Source organism: Chlamydomonas reinhardtii, chromosome 10 (assembly GCF_000002595.2).
Source record: "Chlamydomonas reinhardtii strain CC-503 cw92 mt+ chromosome 10, whole genome shotgun sequence".
Taxonomy (NCBI): Eukaryota; Viridiplantae; Chlorophyta; class Chlorophyceae; order Chlamydomonadales; family Chlamydomonadaceae; genus Chlamydomonas; species Chlamydomonas reinhardtii.
The window spans coordinates 1,982,719-2,000,837 of record NC_057013.1 but is presented as its reverse complement, the minus strand read 5'-3'; the positions used below and the strand labels follow the sequence as shown (position 1 = coordinate 2,000,837).

At 65.1% G+C, this 18,119-nt stretch overlaps 2 protein-coding genes across 2 annotated transcripts; both read left to right on the top strand.

Annotated features, from left to right (window-relative positions):
* Positions 1-41: 41 nt before the first annotated feature.
* CHLRE_10g432500v5 (uncharacterized protein) lies at positions 42-8,742 on the top strand. Its single transcript, XM_043066667.1, has 22 exons — positions 42-272; positions 345-426; positions 501-745; positions 846-1,042; positions 1,268-1,498; positions 1,686-1,861; positions 2,045-2,212; positions 2,348-2,579; positions 2,897-3,247; positions 3,370-3,499; positions 3,617-3,767; positions 3,962-4,028; positions 4,196-4,321; positions 4,475-4,704; positions 4,880-5,000; positions 5,122-5,253; positions 5,451-5,689; positions 5,882-6,018; positions 6,125-6,285; positions 6,460-6,564; positions 6,769-7,218; positions 7,382-8,742. Exons 1-22 carry the CDS (start codon positions 164-166, stop codon positions 8,453-8,455), a joined length of 4,914 nt encoding a protein of 1,637 aa, XP_042920064.1. The 5' UTR covers positions 42-163; the 3' UTR covers positions 8,456-8,742.
* A 129-nt stretch (positions 8,743-8,871) lies between these two features.
* On the top strand, positions 8,872-18,111 carry CHLRE_10g432450v5 (uncharacterized protein). Its single transcript, XM_043066666.1, has 18 exons — positions 8,872-9,342; positions 9,572-9,779; positions 9,890-10,265; positions 10,390-10,987; positions 11,097-11,194; positions 11,341-12,687; positions 12,829-12,987; positions 13,119-13,376; positions 13,599-13,705; positions 13,929-14,013; positions 14,227-14,340; positions 14,536-14,646; positions 14,803-15,060; positions 15,208-15,333; positions 15,514-15,645; positions 15,840-16,007; positions 16,233-16,385; positions 16,614-18,111. The coding sequence occupies exons 2-18, from the start codon at positions 9,685-9,687 to the stop codon at positions 17,160-17,162; spliced, it is 4,734 nt and encodes a 1,577-aa protein (XP_042920063.1). The 5' UTR covers positions 8,872-9,342; positions 9,572-9,684; the 3' UTR covers positions 17,163-18,111.
* The last annotated feature ends 8 nt before the right edge of the window (positions 18,112-18,119 follow it).

Below are 18,119 nucleotides of genomic sequence, written 5' to 3'. Positions count from 1 at the left end.
TGAAACCATTGGCATACATATAATATAGCTTTGCACATATGGCATAACCACAGGGGCGCACAATTTGCCCGCGCAGCCCGCAGCTGTCGTCAAGTGTAGTTGTTCGCCTCAGTTGGTCGCTCCGAATACATTTCTTTAGCTCCTCGGCTTTCAGTAGGAAGCTATGGCGGTGTTTAAGATTCCACGCAAGATAGATGACTTGGCAAAGGAGAAGCCGGGACAGCTCTGCGCACCGGACCCGTCTTGCAATGACCCGGAGGAGGCTTGCGAGAGTAAGCTGTGTATCCGTTAACTAAAAATTGGCAAGGATTGCTGAAAGCCGCTCGTGGGCGGCTCGCCTGCAGGGTGCATCGCTAAGCTGGAGCAGACACCGCTGGGCCTGGTGAACGACCAGGAGGCGTTCGAGTGCGCGTTTGTAGCTGTCAGGTGAGGGCAGCTGCTGGCAGGGTACCACATGGCATGGCTTGAACCGTCGTGTGTCTTCGGCCTGGCTCCCCCAGCGGGCTCGAGCGTGTGCAGGCGCAGGAGCTAGTCAAGCAGCTCGCCGTGGCGATGTGCAAGAACTTGCACACGGTGGCGACGAGCGGGCTGCAGGAGCTAGGCGAGCATCAGTTCGAGAAGGGCAACCCGGCTGTGGTGGAGCACCTGAGCGCCGTGCATGCGTACACATACTTCCTGGCCGTGATCATGCAGCACAGCCAGGCCAGCTTGGCTGAGGCCATGAAGGCGGACGCGCAGCAAAAGGGTAGGCAGCACGCACCTATCTGAGCATAAAGTATGCATAGCTGCGGCCCATCAGAGCAGCGCCCCTGACGCCACTTCCTTGCCTGGTCCTGATTTCCCAGGCGCGGCGCCCAAGAAGGGCCGCGGCAAAACCAAGGCGCCCGCGGAGGACGGCGAGGGCGGTGCCGCGGAGCTGTGGTGGGACATCATGGGCCGCATCGCCCGTGTGCTGGTGTCGGTGCTGCGGGCGGACCTGGACGGGGTGCTGTACCGCGTGCCTGCCGAGAAGTCCAGCCTGCTCAACCTGGTGGTGCAGGCGGTGAGGCGGCTACTATGCTGGGGTTCGTATTGGGCAAGGAAAATGGACACCCCATGCGACTGAGGGGCACTTGGTCCAGGGTCTGCGCGGCGGCGGACATGGAGTGCACGCACGGCATAGCTGCTCCACATTTGCGGGCAAGGGCGGAGGTGTGGGGATCAGCGTCTAACGTCGCCCTGCACCCCGTCCCATCACGTGCGATGCTGCTGGGTGGCTGGCATGCAGGTGGGCCGCTGCCTGGGCGAGGTGGGCGTGTTGAAGCAGACCAAGCTGCTGGGCTGGTGCAATGATGTGCTGCTGCACACGGCGACCACTCATTGCAACTGCATGGACGCAATCGAGTTCGTGTCCTCGACCCTTGCTGGCCTGTGGAGGATCCATGACCATGGCGTCGATGTGGCGGTGGACCTGGCGGTGGCAGCTGCCAAGGCTGCCGGCAGCGCGCCTACACGCCTGGTGGGTGCGGCATCATGGTATTTTGCACAGGAAGTATGGTAGGCACGCGGGCTGGTGGGTGCGGCATCATGGTATTTTGCACAGGAAGTATGGTAGGCACGCGGGCCGCCGTGCGGCGGCGCACATGCCGCCTAGGGTCACCGGCGGCCGCCCCCCCGACCTTCCCCTTCACGCCGTGTGGCCGCAGGGCAAGGCGCTGGTGGGCAAATTCTGCGAGGTCAGCCCGGAGGCGTACGATGAAGCCGGCAAGCGCGACGTCGCGCCGGTGCGCCGCGCCGCGAAGCTGCTGGCCAGCATGGCGGAGAAGCTGCCGGAAGTCATCCACGACAAGATGTCGCAGCTGGTCAACTACTTCGGCTGCCAGTGCGTCCAGAACCAGTTTGTAGCGGGCCTATTACCTTTTACCTTAGATGTGGGACCGTACCTGGGCTGGGCGTTTGGCGCAGCTTGTCATGGCGGCAAAACCACGGCAGCATGGCTGATCTGCAAACGATGCGCTGCTTTACATGATTTATTGGCGCGCATCCCACCCACGCCCCACCCCAGGTCGGCTGATACCATCCGCAAGCACCTGGTGGACTGCATGGGCTCTCTGACGCGATACTACATGGGCCGCCAAGCAAACGAGGCCGGCAACCTGGCGCTAATCACCTCGCGCACTAACGTGGCGGCCATGATGCTGGTCCGCGCTAACGACAAGAGCGCGCACGTCAGGTGCGTACCCGTTTCCATGCGAATGGTTTGCAGGCACTGAAATGTCTTACAGCTTTGTCCATGACTCCCGCGGGCATGCATCGTTACCGTATTATGCATGCGTGTGTGTTTCGCCGCGCTCCTGTGGCCCCGCAGGAAGGCGGTGCTGGACAACGTGGCGGAGCTGGTGGATGACGGCATGTGGGGCCACGACATCCTGGAGAAGACGGCCGAGGTGGCCATTAGCCGCCTGGAGGACGGCTCGCTGGTGGCGGGCGCGGCGCTGGAGCTGCTGACGCGGCTGGTGGAGCGGCACAGCAGCCTGGGGGGCCAGCTGGCGGAGGGGCTGCTCATGGAGAATGTCGCCAAACTGGAGGCGCAGCTGGAGGTGGGTGGGCTCAGGGGGGCACAGCCACTGCCAAGCCCCAAAGGGGGCGACGCCCAGTCCCCGATGCGCTCGCACATGGGGTTTTGCGTTGAGTTGCGGGATTTGGGGGGAGGGGAGCAGTTGGAGATACCAACCCAAACTAAACCGAACCCAATGCAAAAAGCCAGCAGGAGAGCGGGGGGGGGGTTGCATAAGAGTAGCCTGACGGGGTGAAAATTACCCGGAGAGCGGCGCAGATGGGGGATTGCGCTGCGACGTGGAAATGGTTACACAATGGTGTGCTACTTGTGCTACTTGGCCCCTACTGCCTTCCACAGGACATGGAGCCCGACGATATGGGGCCCGACGGCGAGGAGGAGGAGGGCGGCGGCGCCAACGCGGCCATGTGGGAGCAGGGCGGCGTGCTGGATGCCGCCGCCACCCAGACCCAGGCCGGCATCATTGAGCCGACCCAGGTGGACGGCGACACCGCTGCGCCCGAGGCCGCCGCCGCCAAGCGCATCCCCCTTACCTACAGCCGAATCAAGCTGCTGTTGGCCATCCTGAACGCTGAGTTGTGCCTGGCGCGCAAGCTGACGGCGGCGCTGCCGGAAGTGGAGTCCCAGCTGGCGTCGGACAGCGCGGGCGTGATTGAGAGCGCCATCAAGCTGCTGACGCTGCTTCGCAGGGTGGGGCGGGGAGTTGGGCGCAGGGCGGGGTCGGACTCACTGCTGGGAGGGCTGGTTGCGTGCGGCCTTGGGCAGGAGGCAGGACCTGTGAAGGACGCTGCTGGCGGACTTGTTGGATGCAGGTCCAGCTGGAGGGCGTGGAGGACGCCTGGCGCCGCGTGTGGCACATGGTGTTTTCCAACACGGAGAAGGTGCGCAACACCGTCTGCGACGCCTTCCACACCATGGTCTCACCCGAGACCGAGCCCAAAGGTGAGAGCGGGAGGCCGCGGGGCCAGCGCCGAGAGGCTGTTCGCCAGTCATGGCGTTGTCATATCCACCAGCGTTCCAGGCCGTAAGTAATTACTCACCCCGCCTCCCCCCTTGTAGACATGGTGGGGCGGCTGCGCGAGCGCATCAAGCGGCTGCTGCCCATGATGGGCGGCCTGGACCAGCGCGACACGCAGGCGCTGGAGGAGCTGCTGCGCCTGGCTCTGGAGCGGGGCGACATCCAGGCGGGCACGGCGCGCCAGGCCGTCAAGTGGGTACAGGGGCATAGGCGAGGGCATGGGCATGGGCAAGGGCATGGGCATGCGCAGCGCCAGGGATGGGCGCACGAGATGGGCGCTTGGTTGCGATATCGCGCGCAGCGATAGGCGGGGAGGCCCCAGGTATGGATCTGGAGGGGGTTTCGGGCTACCGCGTGCGTGCTAACGATCTGAATTTTGACTGCAGGGACCTGCGCATGCTCATCCAGAGGGCGGGCGTGCGGGCGATGGACGGTGGTGATGACTTCGCTAAGGTGAGGCGGCAAAGTACTGCAAACAGGCAAGGCTGTGGAAGCGCATGTGTGCACAGCTAGGTGCCCAAGGCCAGCATACCGCGAGCTGTTGTACCGTGCTGCTCACATGCCGCGACTCCGCAAATGCCCTCTCCTTGCGCCTCCTCCCGGCGTTGCCGGCACGCCAGGACTGCGCGGACGCCCGGCGTCTGAGCCTACTGTGCACTATGCTGACGCGCCATGCGCCGGGCGAGGTGTGCCCCGAGGCGGGAGATGTAGTGGGCATGCTTAAGACGGCGCACGTCGTGCTCAAGGTAAGCTCGCCTCGTCTGCAGCCGCCAAACCGTGCAGTCCCTGCGCTGCTTGGCCAAAGCCCCCGCTTGCAAGCATGACGCCTCCGCGGCAGGCGGTGCCGCAGCATGTGCGGTAGTGTGCCCTGCCCCAACGCTGAGCACACCTCGATGCAGGACGCCGTGCTGGTCCGCGACCTGGCTACAATCCTGGGCGAGCTGGCGGCGCCGCCGCACCGTACACTGCTAAGCGTGTCGTACGGCCAGTCGCTGCTGTTCAGCGACGCGCTGGCCAACCTGTACAGCGTGCTGCTGAGCAACTACCTGCCGGAGACCGGAGGCGGCTGGGCGGCGGCGGCGCAGGCGGCCATTGGCGCCATCTACGCCATCTTTCCCGACCCGCACCGGTGAGGAGAGCATTGCACTAGGCGAGAATGGTCCCAGCACAACGTTTTGAGCGGTTTGAGTCCAATTTGCAGTCCAGAATTTCGCGAGGGTCTGACCAAGTTTCCAAATTGCCGGAAGATGTTGCTGCGAAAGGAGCAGATGGGAAGGGCATATGCACATGCGCGCACCCTGCAGGATGCTAGAGCCGCTGCTGAAGGAGCTGACAGAGATGATCCGGGCCGGCAGCGGCCACTGCTCCACGGTGCTGCTGACACGAGCGGTCTTCATTGTCGGCTGCGTGGCGACGCAGCAGCTGGTGAGGTGACCGGGTTGGCTGCTTCCTCATAGCTGCTGCTGCTGCACGTCCTAAACTGCAGGATGGGGCTGGTCCGGTGAGTCTCAGCCTCTGTACACCGACCACCTCAACTGCCCCGCAGGCTCTGGTTGACAAGCTGGCCAAGCAGGTGCGCAAGGAGCGCACCGAGCGCGAGAAGGCCGCGGCGGCGGCGGGCGGCAAGAAGGGTGGCGACGACGACATGGACGCTCAGCTGGGCACCAGCCAGGCGCGGGTAGGTTAAACCACTGCATGCGGACATGCGCACCGTCACACGAGCTCTTGGCACGTCACGGCCTCGCACTGCAGTACTTCAGTACGTCATATGCATGTTGCTGGAACCGCGCCTACTGCCCGCACAATGCCCAAACGCTGCCCCTGTCACTGCCGCTTATGCCACACCGGCCCTTCCCTCTGCCTACGCCTCCCCAGGACGCGGCGCTGGACGCGCTGCAGGAGGAGCTGGAGGCAGCCATCCTGCGGCCCGGCGCCGGCCTGGTGGCGGACTGGGGCGCCCTGGTGTGCGGGCTGTGCTGCCGGCCCGACCTGCTGGCGGCGGATGTGGCACTGGCGGCGGCGGCGCTGGGCTCACTGAGCAAACTGATGGCGCTGGACGCGGGCTACTGCGAGGCCAACTGCAGCATCTTCTTCACGCGCCTGACCGGCCGCGGGTGAGCCGGGTTTTGCGTTCCTGCGGCGCGAGTTCTGTCTTGTGACCCCGCCACTTGCCCATCACACCACCACAAACTTGCGCTCGGGCCTCGCACAGTGCTAGGGCCCCAGAGAGTATGCCCACCTGTCTGGCTTGCACGCGAAAAGCTTCTGGACCCCATCCCTGACCTCTTCCCCGCCCTCCCCACCAGCAATGTGAAGCTGCCCACGGACGTGCGCTGCTCCATGCTGGTGGCTCTGGGCGACCTGGGCCGCCGGCACCCCAACGTGGTGGAGCCCTGGACCGTGCGCATGTTTGAGTGCCTGCGCGACGAGCCCGGCGAGGAGGGTGAGCGCAACTGGCAACCACGGTGCTGAATCCGCCAAAGCACGCACAACACAGGGATGCCTGTCACGTGGCTGATGCGGCGCGCCCTTCCCCTGTCCGCCTGCAGAGGTGGCGCGCACCTGCCTGCGGATCCTGGCCCACCTCATTCTGTCCGACATGACCAAGCCGAAGGGCCACATGGCACAAGTGGCGCGCTGCCTGGTGGCGCGCGACCCGCTAGTTAAGGACCTGGCGCTGCGTCTTTTCAACTCCCTGGCTGCCAAGCAGGTGCGCGGGGATGGCGCTGCATCCAAGGGGCGGCGCACTCGGCAGGCACCGCACGTAGGCGCGGCTATTGGCGGCATGTCCAGTTTGAGGAATGCCGCGCTCGGACCTTGACATCACGCCTGCTGGTGCTCATCAAGCGTTGCCCTGGTTGATCCAAATCATGCACACATGTAGGCCAAGGGCGGAAAGAACCAGGTTATGCAGTACCTGCCAGAGATCATCAGCGACGCCACCCGTGGCCAGCCCATGGCGGAACAGGACTTCAAGGCAATGATGCAGGTGGGTGGAGGGATGGCATCCAGGTTAGCGGCGAAGGCGAACGGCCCGGCCCAACACCAACACCTGTCCGGGCATGTGGCCAATGGCTCCCCCGCCGGTACCGTATCGTGTCGTCCATCAGTACACATGCAGTCCAGCACAATACAAGCAAATCAGCCAGAGTAACAGGGTCGCATATGCACCGCTACGTGTTGCATTGCGCAGCGGCTGCTGGGCTACATCAAGCTGGACAAGCTCACGGAGCAGATCAAAGTCCGGCTGGTGGAGCGCATGGAGAACGTGGTGGTGGGCACGCCTACAGCGGCAGCAGCTGCCGCCGCGCCCTCCACAGCCTCGCAGCCCGCGCCTTCCGCGGCCTCCCAGCCCGCTCCCAGCGCGTCGCAGCCCGCTGCCTCTGTCGCCGCCGCCACGTCCACCGGCACCGCCGGCGGAGCAGCTGCGGAGTCTGGTGCGGCCGGTGCGGCGGCTCCTGAGGGCGCCAGCGCTGTCGGCTGCACCGCGGTACACATGGAGGCGGCGGTGCGGGAGTGGCGCGGCATCGCGGCGTGCCTGGACATGGTGCCCTACAGCGAGAAGGGGCTGCGCATGATCATCGAGCGTTTCAAATGCTACAAGCACACGCTGGGTGACGAGCAGGTGTACAAGGTGTTCAAGGTGAGGCCAGCTTGTTTGCTTTTAGATCATGGCCTTGTACGTTCAAAGATTTGCACGGTTTTGTGGGCTTCAGTACAGTCGTGGCGGTTGTGGCCTTGGCTAGGGTGCGGGAATGTTTTCTCGTGCTGACGCAACACGGGCTGTATCGCGTGCCGCCCTGCAGGGCATCGCGGAGCACGGCCGCAAGGGCAACCGCACCCCGGAGCTGAAGCAGGAGGTGGCAGAATATGAGTCGCGGCTGGAGGAGGCTCACAACACGCTGCGTGAGGAGCAGCTGGCCTACAGGGCCAAGTTGGAGGCCGAGCGCGCTGAGGCGGAGGCAGCGGCCGAGAAGGCAGCGGGGGCTGCTGCGGCTCCTGAGGCTGGGGCCGAGGTGTCGGAGGCCGCTGGCGCAGAGTCAGCAGCGGCCGGCGAGGAGGCCCACGACGCGCAGATGGACGAGGAGGCCGGGCCGCAGGAGCAGGACAGCGCACCGGAGGCTGAAGCAGTGCCGGGCTGGCAGTCAGAGGCTGGAACGATGGGCGGCGTAGCCGCTGAGGATGCAGGCCAGGAGGAGGAGGAGGAGGAGGAGGGCGAGGAGGAGGCCGATGACCAGACAGAGGCACCCCCCAGCGAGGAGGCAGAGGGCGAGGGCGAGGGCGAGGAGTACGCGGACTGCGACAACGGTGGCGAGGCCGAGGAGGAGCAGGAAGAGGAGGAGCAGGAGGAGGATGCAATGGACATGGATGCGGACATGGAGGACACCGAGTGGCAGGAGGCGCGCGAGACGTCCGCCGTCAGTACGCCGCCCAGCCGCCGGGGCAGCGCCCTTGCAAGCGGCGCTGGTGCTGGCGCTGGCCGGCGCGCTGACATCGGCCGTGACGACACAGCCACCTCAGCAGCGACGCCGCTCGCACACGGCGCGGCGGCGGGTACGCCCATGGCCATCACGCCGGCGCCCGGCGAGGCTGCGGACGGCGGCGACGGCGCTGATGACATGGCCTGGTCGCCCGCCCCGGCAATTGCGGCGTCGCTGGCCGCGGCGGCTGTGGCGCAGCCGCCACAGCAGCAGCGCCACGCCGCGCAGCAGGAGAACGTCGCGCCGTTTGGGGGCTTCCGCATCAAGCCGGATCCGGAAGCGCTGCAACAGCAGCAGCAGCAGGGGCCGCTGGGGCCAATGCCTGGTTTCGGTGCGGGTGGCGGTAGCCTTGTGCTCGGGGTGCGCATCAAGCCGGACCCGGACGCCAGGGCGCAGTAACTTCTTTTTGTTGTCATATGTGGACTGGGCACGTGCGGTGAGCCATGTAGTCCTGGTGATGAAGAGCTATGCAGGGTGTGACATTGGACAATGGTAGAGGCCAGATGAGGGCTCAGATTTTGCATCTTGGCACTTGGCACTGTTTCACAGTCACGCAGTAGCGGGCGCGGACGAAGGCCGAGCCAAGGCTTGGCCAGACTTTTGGGACCGTGTACGAGCAGCTATGAGCGTCCTCACGAGTAGTGCGGGGCGTCACAATGCTTAATAGTGTGTAATTGGCCATTGAAAGCAGTCGCCCGCCCACCCGTTCTGAAGCAAGGGACACCGGCCGGGACATCGGGTGGATCGAGGAGCCGGCACGAACTGGCACGAACACACCGGTCCCGTCATTGGCCCCGCCTTGCTGGCTGAAATGACACGATCTCTGGCTGCTCTTCCGCGCTCAACATTTAGCTTGTTATGCATTATATGAGTGCGGGACGAACTGCAAGTCGCAGGACGCAGCCCCACATTACAACGCCTGTCACACAACGGGTTGTTGTAACGCGCTTGTAAAGCACTACGTAGCCGACATTACGTATCAACACCTTGAGATACATCTAATTGCCACAATCGTCAGTTCGTCGAAGTGCTTTTTGACGGGCGGAAGCTCATAGCCTAATAAGTTCTCCCTGCCTCGGCCCCGAGTAGTCGCCACGATTCCACCAGGGCTAGATACATACTTTGCGGGAAGCGCATTCAGCACCGGTGACTCCACCACGTTCCATTTTGCCTGCCCGCTGCGACGCAACTCACACCCGTCGCACACCCGTAATCCAGCTTCGCGGCTCTGCGAGGAAGATATTGAGTCACTGAGCTTAGCTCAGTGCAAACCCGCCGCTTCTCCGGTAGGTGTGCTGCGAATTCCCCGTCGCCGTGTTCCCCTTCTCTCAGCGCACCGTGAATGTCGGACGGCAATCGCTTTCCCAACAAGCTGACCTAAGCTCTTACAACTCAGCATACGCCGGGCACAGTTCAGGAAGGATGGTGGAAGTTGACGCGGCCAAGTCCTGGCACGCTTACCGGCTGTCAACTTCCTCCTCTCCCGTTGACACTTGCCCTCTGCCCGCGCCCCAGGCTGAGATGTCGGCCTCAACTCCGCTTCAGAACCAACTGCTTGGAGCGTATACCACGGTTCGGACATAGAGTGCTCTCAGCTTGTGGCGGAACTGATGCAGAAGCCGCACGCCATGGACGGGCCAGCGGCGCCCGACGGCACGGCTGTGACGCTCTTGCTTCCCGGATCGGCCGGATCCGTCACTGCAGGGCTCGAGCCCGTAGGCAGGTGTGTGGCTTGGTTATGCTGAGGCTCTTGCCGCTGTCATGGTGCGGTTTGCTGCGTTTCGGCTCGGCAGGCGTGCCTCAAACAACCTTGACTCCATGCCGCTGCAACAGGATGGACAGCGAAAGCGGCGTGGAGAGCCTACCGCCGCTGCCTGCCGGCGCCGGCGGCAGCCCAACGCGGCTGAGCACGCCTGGGAACGGCGCCGGCCGCAACACCACAATCTCCTTTACGCCGGACACAGTGCTCAATGACGCCGGCGGCACGAAGCGGGAGGGGGCCTCGCAGAGGTCGCTGAACGCCGTGTCCTCGTTCGGACACGTGGCGTCTCTCAAGTCGCTGGCATGTGACTCAGTTGCAGACGTGGGCGAGTATGAACCCGTCCACTCGGCCCGTAGCAGCGCGAGCTTCGGCGTCGCAGAGCGGCCGAACCTCCTGAAGGAGGCGTCTATGAAACAGAGGAGCCGCAAGTCTCTGCTGGGACCGCTGGTAGGTGTTTGGGATGTGGGCACGTTGTCTCGCCCTGCTCGGGTGCATTTACCATGCATTTCATCTGCGCAGCTTTTAGCTCTGCCGCCGATATTGGATAATGCACGCCTGGCTGCCACCACAGGCTCATCACTCCAACAACGTTGGGGGCGGGCAGCCGAACAGCACCCTCTCTCCGCTGCCACAGCCACAGAAGTTGTCGAACAGCGGCGCAGGGGCGCCCTCGCCTGGCTTGGGGGTCAATGGCGCCGCTGGTGCCAGCGGGAGCGCGAGCATTCTGGGCCACATCGGCACTCCACTAATGGCGGCTGCGCCTGCAGCGACGCTGGGCTCGCCATCAGCCGACCTGCGCGCGCGGCGCATTAGCGCACCGGGGCAAAACCTATTCAATGGAGTGCCAGACAGCGGGGTGAATACCGCCGCCGCGGGCCAGACGAACTTTGCGACCGGGGGGCTCACGGTGGCGCCCTCCGGGCGATTCAGCAACGCGGGAAATGGCGCCCCCAAGAAGGGCTTCCTGTTTGTTGAAGAGGACGACAAGGAGGCGAGGGGAGGGGCCAAGGCGCAGCAAGAGCAGGCGATAACGGGCAAGGCTGCGGTGGCAGCGTTGAAGCTGCGACAGGAGGCCGCGGCGGGGATGAAGGGTGTCGGCCGTCGTTCATCGAGCGGCGAAGCGGCGGGCGGCGGTGCTATCTACAGCGTGCCGCCGATCCCGACTGCGGGTAAGCGCTTTGGCAAGTAGGCGGGCTGCGGATGTCTGTGCGCAGGTGTCCCTGCCATGGAGTTGCAGAGCTCACCGTTCATGTACCCACTGCTCTGTGCGTGTTGCAGAGTGGTTTGACATGATGGGGCCTGACGGGCAGCGCCCGGCGGCTGCTGCGCCCAGTGGCGGCATGTGCGGCTGCTTCGGCGGCGGCGGCCAAGTCCCGGTGAGTTGGAAAGCTGCCACACACGGAGGGGCCTGCAACAGCCTGTTTCGCCTACCCTAGCCACAAGTTCAAGATCACCCTCCGACCCATGGTTGCTTACCGCTCACAAGCCTCCGCTCGCCCGCTTTCGCACGTGCGCCCTGCAGCCACAAGTGGCGCAGCAGCGCAAGTGGTGGCGCGCGCGGCTGCGCGCCGCGCTGCAGGCGGCTGACGACGAGGAGGTGGTGGACTGGATCTCATTCCACAATAGCCGCGACGGCCCCGCGCGCGATGCGCCCGAGCTAAACGCGGTCCTGTGGCTGTGTCTCGAGTTACCGCAGCCAGGAGCGGCGCCGCAGCTTGCGAAGCTGCTGCTGCGCGGCGGAGCGTCGCCCAACGCGCCGCGGCCAGCAGGGCCGCCGGGCTCCGCGGCGGCCGCAGGCAAGCCCGCGCTTGTCAACTTAAAGGGCATGGGCGACAGCAACGGGCCTGGCGGCGTCAATTGGCTTGCGGGGCTGACGCCGCTCATGCGCGCGGCGGAACTGGCGTCGCCGGCGCTGGTGGAGCTGCTGTTGGCAGCAGGTGCCGACGCGGCGGCGGCGCAGCCAGGTAGCGGCCTGACGGCGCTGCATCGCGCGCTGCTGGTGACGCCGCCAGAGGCGACGTCAGAGTCAGGAGCCGCCCCCGCCGGCGTGAAGAGCGCGATGAAGAAATCCGGTGCTGACGTCAACGCTAGCGGCGACCTGGAGTCAATGCCGGCGTACCGCTGCGCTCGGCTGCTGCTGGACAGGCTGGGGCTAGAGCGTGCGGGCAACCTGCGCGCCGCTGGCGGCGCGGCGGGCAGCAGCGCCGACGTCGCCGGCGCTGGAGACTTTGGCCTGGTCCGCTTTGCTCGTCGTCATGGGCGTGCAGAGGCGGCGCGCTGGCTGCTGGGCTTGGGGCTGGATGACGAGCCCGAGCCGGAAGTGTCAATGACGGATGCGGGAGAGGAGGAGGACGCGGCGGCTCGCATGTCGAACGGTGCGCGGCCCGGCGCGCCCGGGCACGCTGCCTCGGGCCCCAAGGGTGTCGGCGTCGGTGGCGGCACAGACAGCGGGGCCCCGATGCTCGGTAGCCTGCTCATGGGTGCGCACAACTCCCCCGCCGCCGGCAACGGCATGGACGGCGCCCGTGCCGCTGCCGGTACTGGCCCGGCATCCCCGCTGCAAGCCTCAAACTCCAAACGTACCCTGCTGAGTCTTGGTAGCACCAAAAGGCAGCAGGCAGAGCCGCCCGGCAGCATCTCCTTGGTCGGTGTTGCGGCGCGAGCCAGCGGCGACGGGGGTGTCCCGCTGCTGCACAAGCAGGTCTCCACCGGAAGCCGGCCCACAGGCTCGCTGTTTGGCGGTCCCGGTGGTACTAGCATTAAGCAGCAGCTGAAGCTACAAGCTGCGAGTAGCCTTGAAAGGGGCCACGCCGCGGGCGCGGGCGCATCGCCAGTGCTGGGCGAGACGCCGGAGAACCAGGAGGCCAGGGTAGGTCTTCTTTCTCGGTCTAGCGGGCACGCTGCCAAGCTGTATGCATACCTGCCTGCCCAGCGCAATTGTTTTGACGCGCACCTGGCGCACCGCCTCTGATGACGCGTCTGTGACGCCTGCCGGTGTTCCTCGTTGCAGCTGCATTCCGCCCTGGACGCCGCACTGCGCAGCGGGCGCCTGGAGCAGCTGGAGGAGGCGCTGGCGCTGCCGCACCTGCTGACACAGGCCGCCGCCCCGCCGAACAGCGGTATCGGCAGCGGTGGCGCAAGCACCGAAGCGCTCGCGGCAGCGGCTACGGTGTGTACTTGCTACCGTTTGCGGCATATCTTCATGCCGTACACTATACCTGACTAGCTGTGCTGCCGCCACACCTCTCGCTTACCTCTTCTACCTGGTGCCTCGTGCCTCGTGCTCCCACCTCCCTGCAGGCCGCCTCACACTTGGCATCAATCGCCAACGGCCGACTAGACATGGTGCGTCAGCTGCTCGCCAAGGCCTCCGGCTCCGCCGCAGCAGACGGCGCGGACGGCGCCGGCGCCGCCGCGGCGGTGCGCTACTACCTTGTCGCCAAGGCGGCGATGCTGGAGGCGGCGGCGACGGCACACGGCCGTGCGGCGGAGTTCTACACGGCGGCGGGGCGGCAGAGCGAGGCGGTGGATGATGTGCTGGCGGCCAAGCAGCGCGAGGTGAGTGGGGCGGGGCGGGAGAGGGTGAGGGCGAGGGTGGCTGCGATGCAGGCAGGCGGGTCACGTGCTGGGATGGGAAAGGACAGGGGAGCGAGGTGTGAGCTGCAGTGCTGCAGTGCTGCAGGGTCTGCGGGGATGCTGGCATCTCGACAGTCTATGCAACGAGCCGGGGCCAGGGAATGCAAGCGCAGTGCTTAGGGTATTTGGTCCTGCCGCATGCAGGCCGGCGAGTACGGTCTGGGTGAGGAGCTGACGGCGCGCTGCCAGGCGGCGGTTGTCAAGACCATGACGACACGTGACACCGTGGTGGCGGCGATTGAGCAGCGCAGGTGCGCGGGGTGGGCCGGCCAGATAGCGGTGATGGCAGCGGAGTCTGACGTGAGGCGCCGGCGACGTTGGGCAAGACCGTTGGTGGGCAGGGTCGCTGTCACCCAGAAACGCCACGCTGTGCACTCTGGCATCGTACGGTATTGTAGGCGTGCACCGTACTGACAGCGGCTATCGACCACGTAACCTTGACGCTGCCCGTGTTGGGTTGATGGGCATATGCAGGGACGCGCACATGGTGGCGGTGGATGAGCTGGTGGAGAAGCGGCTGGCGGGACTCAGCGATGCGTCCAAATTGGCGGAGACCCAGGTGCGTTTGATGGCGGTACAACACCGGCGCGATGTGGACATGGCCAACTGGGATGCGTGCTGCATGTCACTCAGTGTGCCGGCATTGTTATGTAACGCACCGCACGCTGCATCGCTTTCTGTGGCCTTGGAACTTAGCTGTGAAAGCATGTCCCCGTGCACCCTTGGAAGCTGCCTCATTCGCCTGTCGCTCTCCCGCACCGCACACCTACAGGCTGCCTCCATGATCGAGCGCATGATTGAGGCGGTGGGGGTGGAGGTGGCGCGGCGGGAACGGGAGATAGAGGACGCGCGGCACGAGGCGGCGAGCCGCATGATGATGATGGAGGTGTGTGGACAGGGGGGTTGGGGATATGTGGCCGACATTTGTAATCACTTTGTCAACGCGGCGGGCGGCGCCCCGGCATGCAGGACGCGACGCGAACCAACCTTTCTGATCCCACCCCTCCTTTACAATGTGTCTTTCCCAACCGTCCCTCCCTCCCCTCCCCCTCCCTCCTCAAACAAAAACAACACCGCACAGCGCCAACTGGACGACCTGGCATTCCGCAAGCAGATGCAGATGGCGCGAGACACGGGCGAGGCACGAGCCGCCTTCAACCTGCGCATGGGCGAGTACCGCAAGGCCGTGCAGGTGCGAGCCGGGCGGTATAAAGCGAGAGAGGTCGCGACACGGCAGGGTAGGAGGGCACGGGTGTGGCGTGGGACAGGGCACCTGTGCGCTTGGGATCCGTGCAACGCCGCCGTGAGTGAAGGCAGCTGCTGCCCTTGCTGCACACTGCAAACGCAGGCCCAGCGCAAGGCGCTTCAGCAGCACCTGGATGACGTGGCGCGAGCCGTCGACATCCAGTCCAAGCGCGTCACCACGCGCGCCAAGAACGCCGGCGGCTGGCGCGGCGCGCTGTCCAAGCGGCAACAGGCGCTGGCATGGGAGGCGCGCAACACGGCCGGCAAGATTAAGGAGGCGATTGCGGCGCGGGCAGAACAGCTGATGCGGTCTGGGCGCATCCCGCACCTGCTGCTGTCGCTGAGCCAACTGGGCAGCGATGTGAGGACAGGAGTGTAGCGGGACTGGCCGGGGCAGAGGTGGTGCGGTGCAGGGAGCTTTGCGAACTTGCTTGGTCCTGGTCAAATGCGTCCTACGCACGGCATGGGCCCAATGCTGAGTGCTGGCGCCTTGCCCGCGGGCTCGCAGGTGACACGCAATGCCACCACCACCAGCGCGGGTGTGAACAGGACGTGCGGCGCACTACTGGCGCTTGCGTCCGAGGCGCGACAGTCCCTTGGCGGCTGGGTCACCGTGGGGCGACAGGAGGTGCAGGTGCGGCAGCTTTCGCCGTGTGCGTGTGCACTGCAACGTTCCCGTACGAGTGCCGTCCCTGCTGCGCGGGTGCCTTACCAACACGCCCCATGCCAACGGCATTGGCCTCCTGCACCACGCCGGCGCCGGCGCCTGACCCAACTCATCTTGTTTTGTCGCACTGCCTGTGTTCATTCCCAGGATTACCTGACGGGCCTGGTGTCGGCGCACAGCAAGACGCTGGAGCAGATCATGGCTGCAGGCGCGGCCGGCGTCAACGGCGGCGAGCTGCCGCGCGTGCCGCCCGCTCCCGACACCGCCCGCAACCTGCAGGTACGAGCATTACCGCACATGCTTCTGCCTTGCCCGTCCTCCTGTCCTGGGCCTGCTTCACGTGTAGTGCACGCCCTGACACAAGCGCGGAAGGGCGCAATACCTTCTGGGCCCACCGCATACATCCACACACCCCAACATGGTTTAAAGGCTCTCTCCGACGCCTCACTCCCTATGCGTTGTACAACGCACAGAACCTGGACGCCGCCTCGGCGCTGCGTGGGTACAACCTAACGGACACGCGCAGTAGCGCCGAGGGCGAGGCGCGCGCGGCGGCGGCGGGGGCGCTGGTGGCGCTGCCTCGCCTGCTGGCGGAGGTGGACGCGGCGGTGGAGGAGGTGGTGGCGGGCTGCAACGAGCAGGTGCGGAGGCGGGCTTTGGGTGTAGGGCTGCGGGCGAAACTCTGAGGAGGCAGGGGGGTGGCTGTCCGTGCTTACGGAAGTAGGCACGTCACATGCTGCGCGGTCTGGCCTGGCGGGCGCGGTGGTCTGGAGCTGCCTCGGAGTCATTCGTACAGCTCCGAAGAGGCACCCTGGCCATATGCAGTCACGTGGCATGTGTCGTGTCATGTGTGTGACCAACGACAGATCCGTGACGCGCTGCCCGAGGCCACGCTGGTGGATGGGCTCAGCCTGGGCGACTTCGGGCCGCTGCTGGACCAGGCCGCGGAGGAGCTGCTAGGGCCGGGGCTGGAGGCGCTGCTGGTGGAGGAGATGGGGCTGCGCGGCGGCCTCACCACGGTGCGCAGCTGGGCATCGTGCCACGGGCGGCGTGTGTGTGGACACAGTTATAGGTCGCAAGTCTGGTCTCCTGACTCTCTGTGTATGGGAGGAACGTGGAAAAGGCGCGGACGGGGGCGTGGGGCTTGCTTTGCGCTGTTACACCTGAAGCTACAGAGCCCGTTGACTGCTAACCTCCTTGCTCCTGTGCCTGTCGCGTCTCCGCCCTCTGTTCCCTCCGACCTGCAGGTGGAGCTGCAGCTGCCAACACTCAACATGGACGAGCTCGTGAAGCCGCTGGATCTCGATCTGGCTGACGTGGACCAGAGCGCAATTGATGCCCATGGCGGCGCCCGCCGCACCGGCTGGGCCGACAGCCCAGGCGGCGGCGGCGCTGGCGGCGGCGCCGGCGGCGGTGCAGGTGGCGGCGCCGGCGGTATGCCGCCACCGGGTTACGGCATGCCGCCGTACGGCATGCCACCGCCAGGGTACGGCATGCCGCCGCCCGGTTACGGCATGCCACCACCAGGTTACGGGATGCCGCCGCCAGGATACGGCATGCCGCCGTACGGGATGCCGCCGCCAGGGTACGGGATGCCCCCGCCTGGGTACGGCATGCCCCACGCGGCCTGGGGTGGCGGCTGGTACGGCCCGCCACACCACGGGTACGGCCATCCCGGTCAGCACGGCCGCCACGGCAAGGGCCGTGACAGCGACGACGATGAGGTCATGAGCGATGGTGGCAACCGCCATGGCGGCAACAAGGACCACGAGGATTGGGGCATGAGTTATTCGTAGTGCACTGACGGATAGGTGGTAGGATCCTGCTGGGCCGGTTCAGAGGCTCAGGTGGCGACCGTGGCTAGAATGGTCTGGCAATGCTGCATGCTTTTTCAGCTCAGTTGAGCTGAATGCCGTTTTGCAGGATCCATAGATCCTGTGTAGGCACGAACATACGGCACTGTCACAGGGCAAGACGTTGTACAGGAGCCGCTATGGCTTACTCATGGCACACCCAGGGTGGCCCCTGCCATGCATGTCAGTGACGATGCGTGACGTGCTCACGTGACGCGTTTACGCTTTTGGCGGCTTTTGGATTGTACATATCCTTACATTGCGCAAACGGGCCTGGGATGCCGTGCACTGGTGTGTTGTTGAGGGAAACGTGGCGTGGGCGCAGCCCACATTTCCCTTTAAAAGGGAATACCGATTATAGGTTACATGGTGCTCCACGCGGACCACACGACGCACAGTGCAATGTTGGCCATGTGGGCGTGCAATTTGGTCGCACACCTACGTTATAACATGTGAACACACGTGTTATTCATGTCAGCAGAATGACGCGTAAGTCTTGGGACTCTCGTGTGCACGTTGGACGTTTGGATTGTATGTCTGTGCGTAGACTGCTTGATGCGGTGAAGACAGTACTGGTATGTGCTGGATGGAAGTTCATTATGTTTCAGAGGCAAGAGGCAGCGTACGGTTATACATGCGCCACGGTGCTACTGCAACTTACGCACTGGCGAGTGTGTTTCCTGTCGGCGAGGGCTGGCATGGCAAGTCGGAGGAGAGCAACGCGTGCTCCTGCTTAGCAGGAGGCGTCCAACAAGGTCAAGGCGAAGCTACCGCAAGTGGCAGAGGTGGCAGTTGGTGGCGACAGGCTAGACGCACCGGCATCCCAGTTACGCTACACCCTATCAGCGGCGGGAAGCAGAGGCATGTGTCCAATGTAATTTACACACCACGTGTGCACGC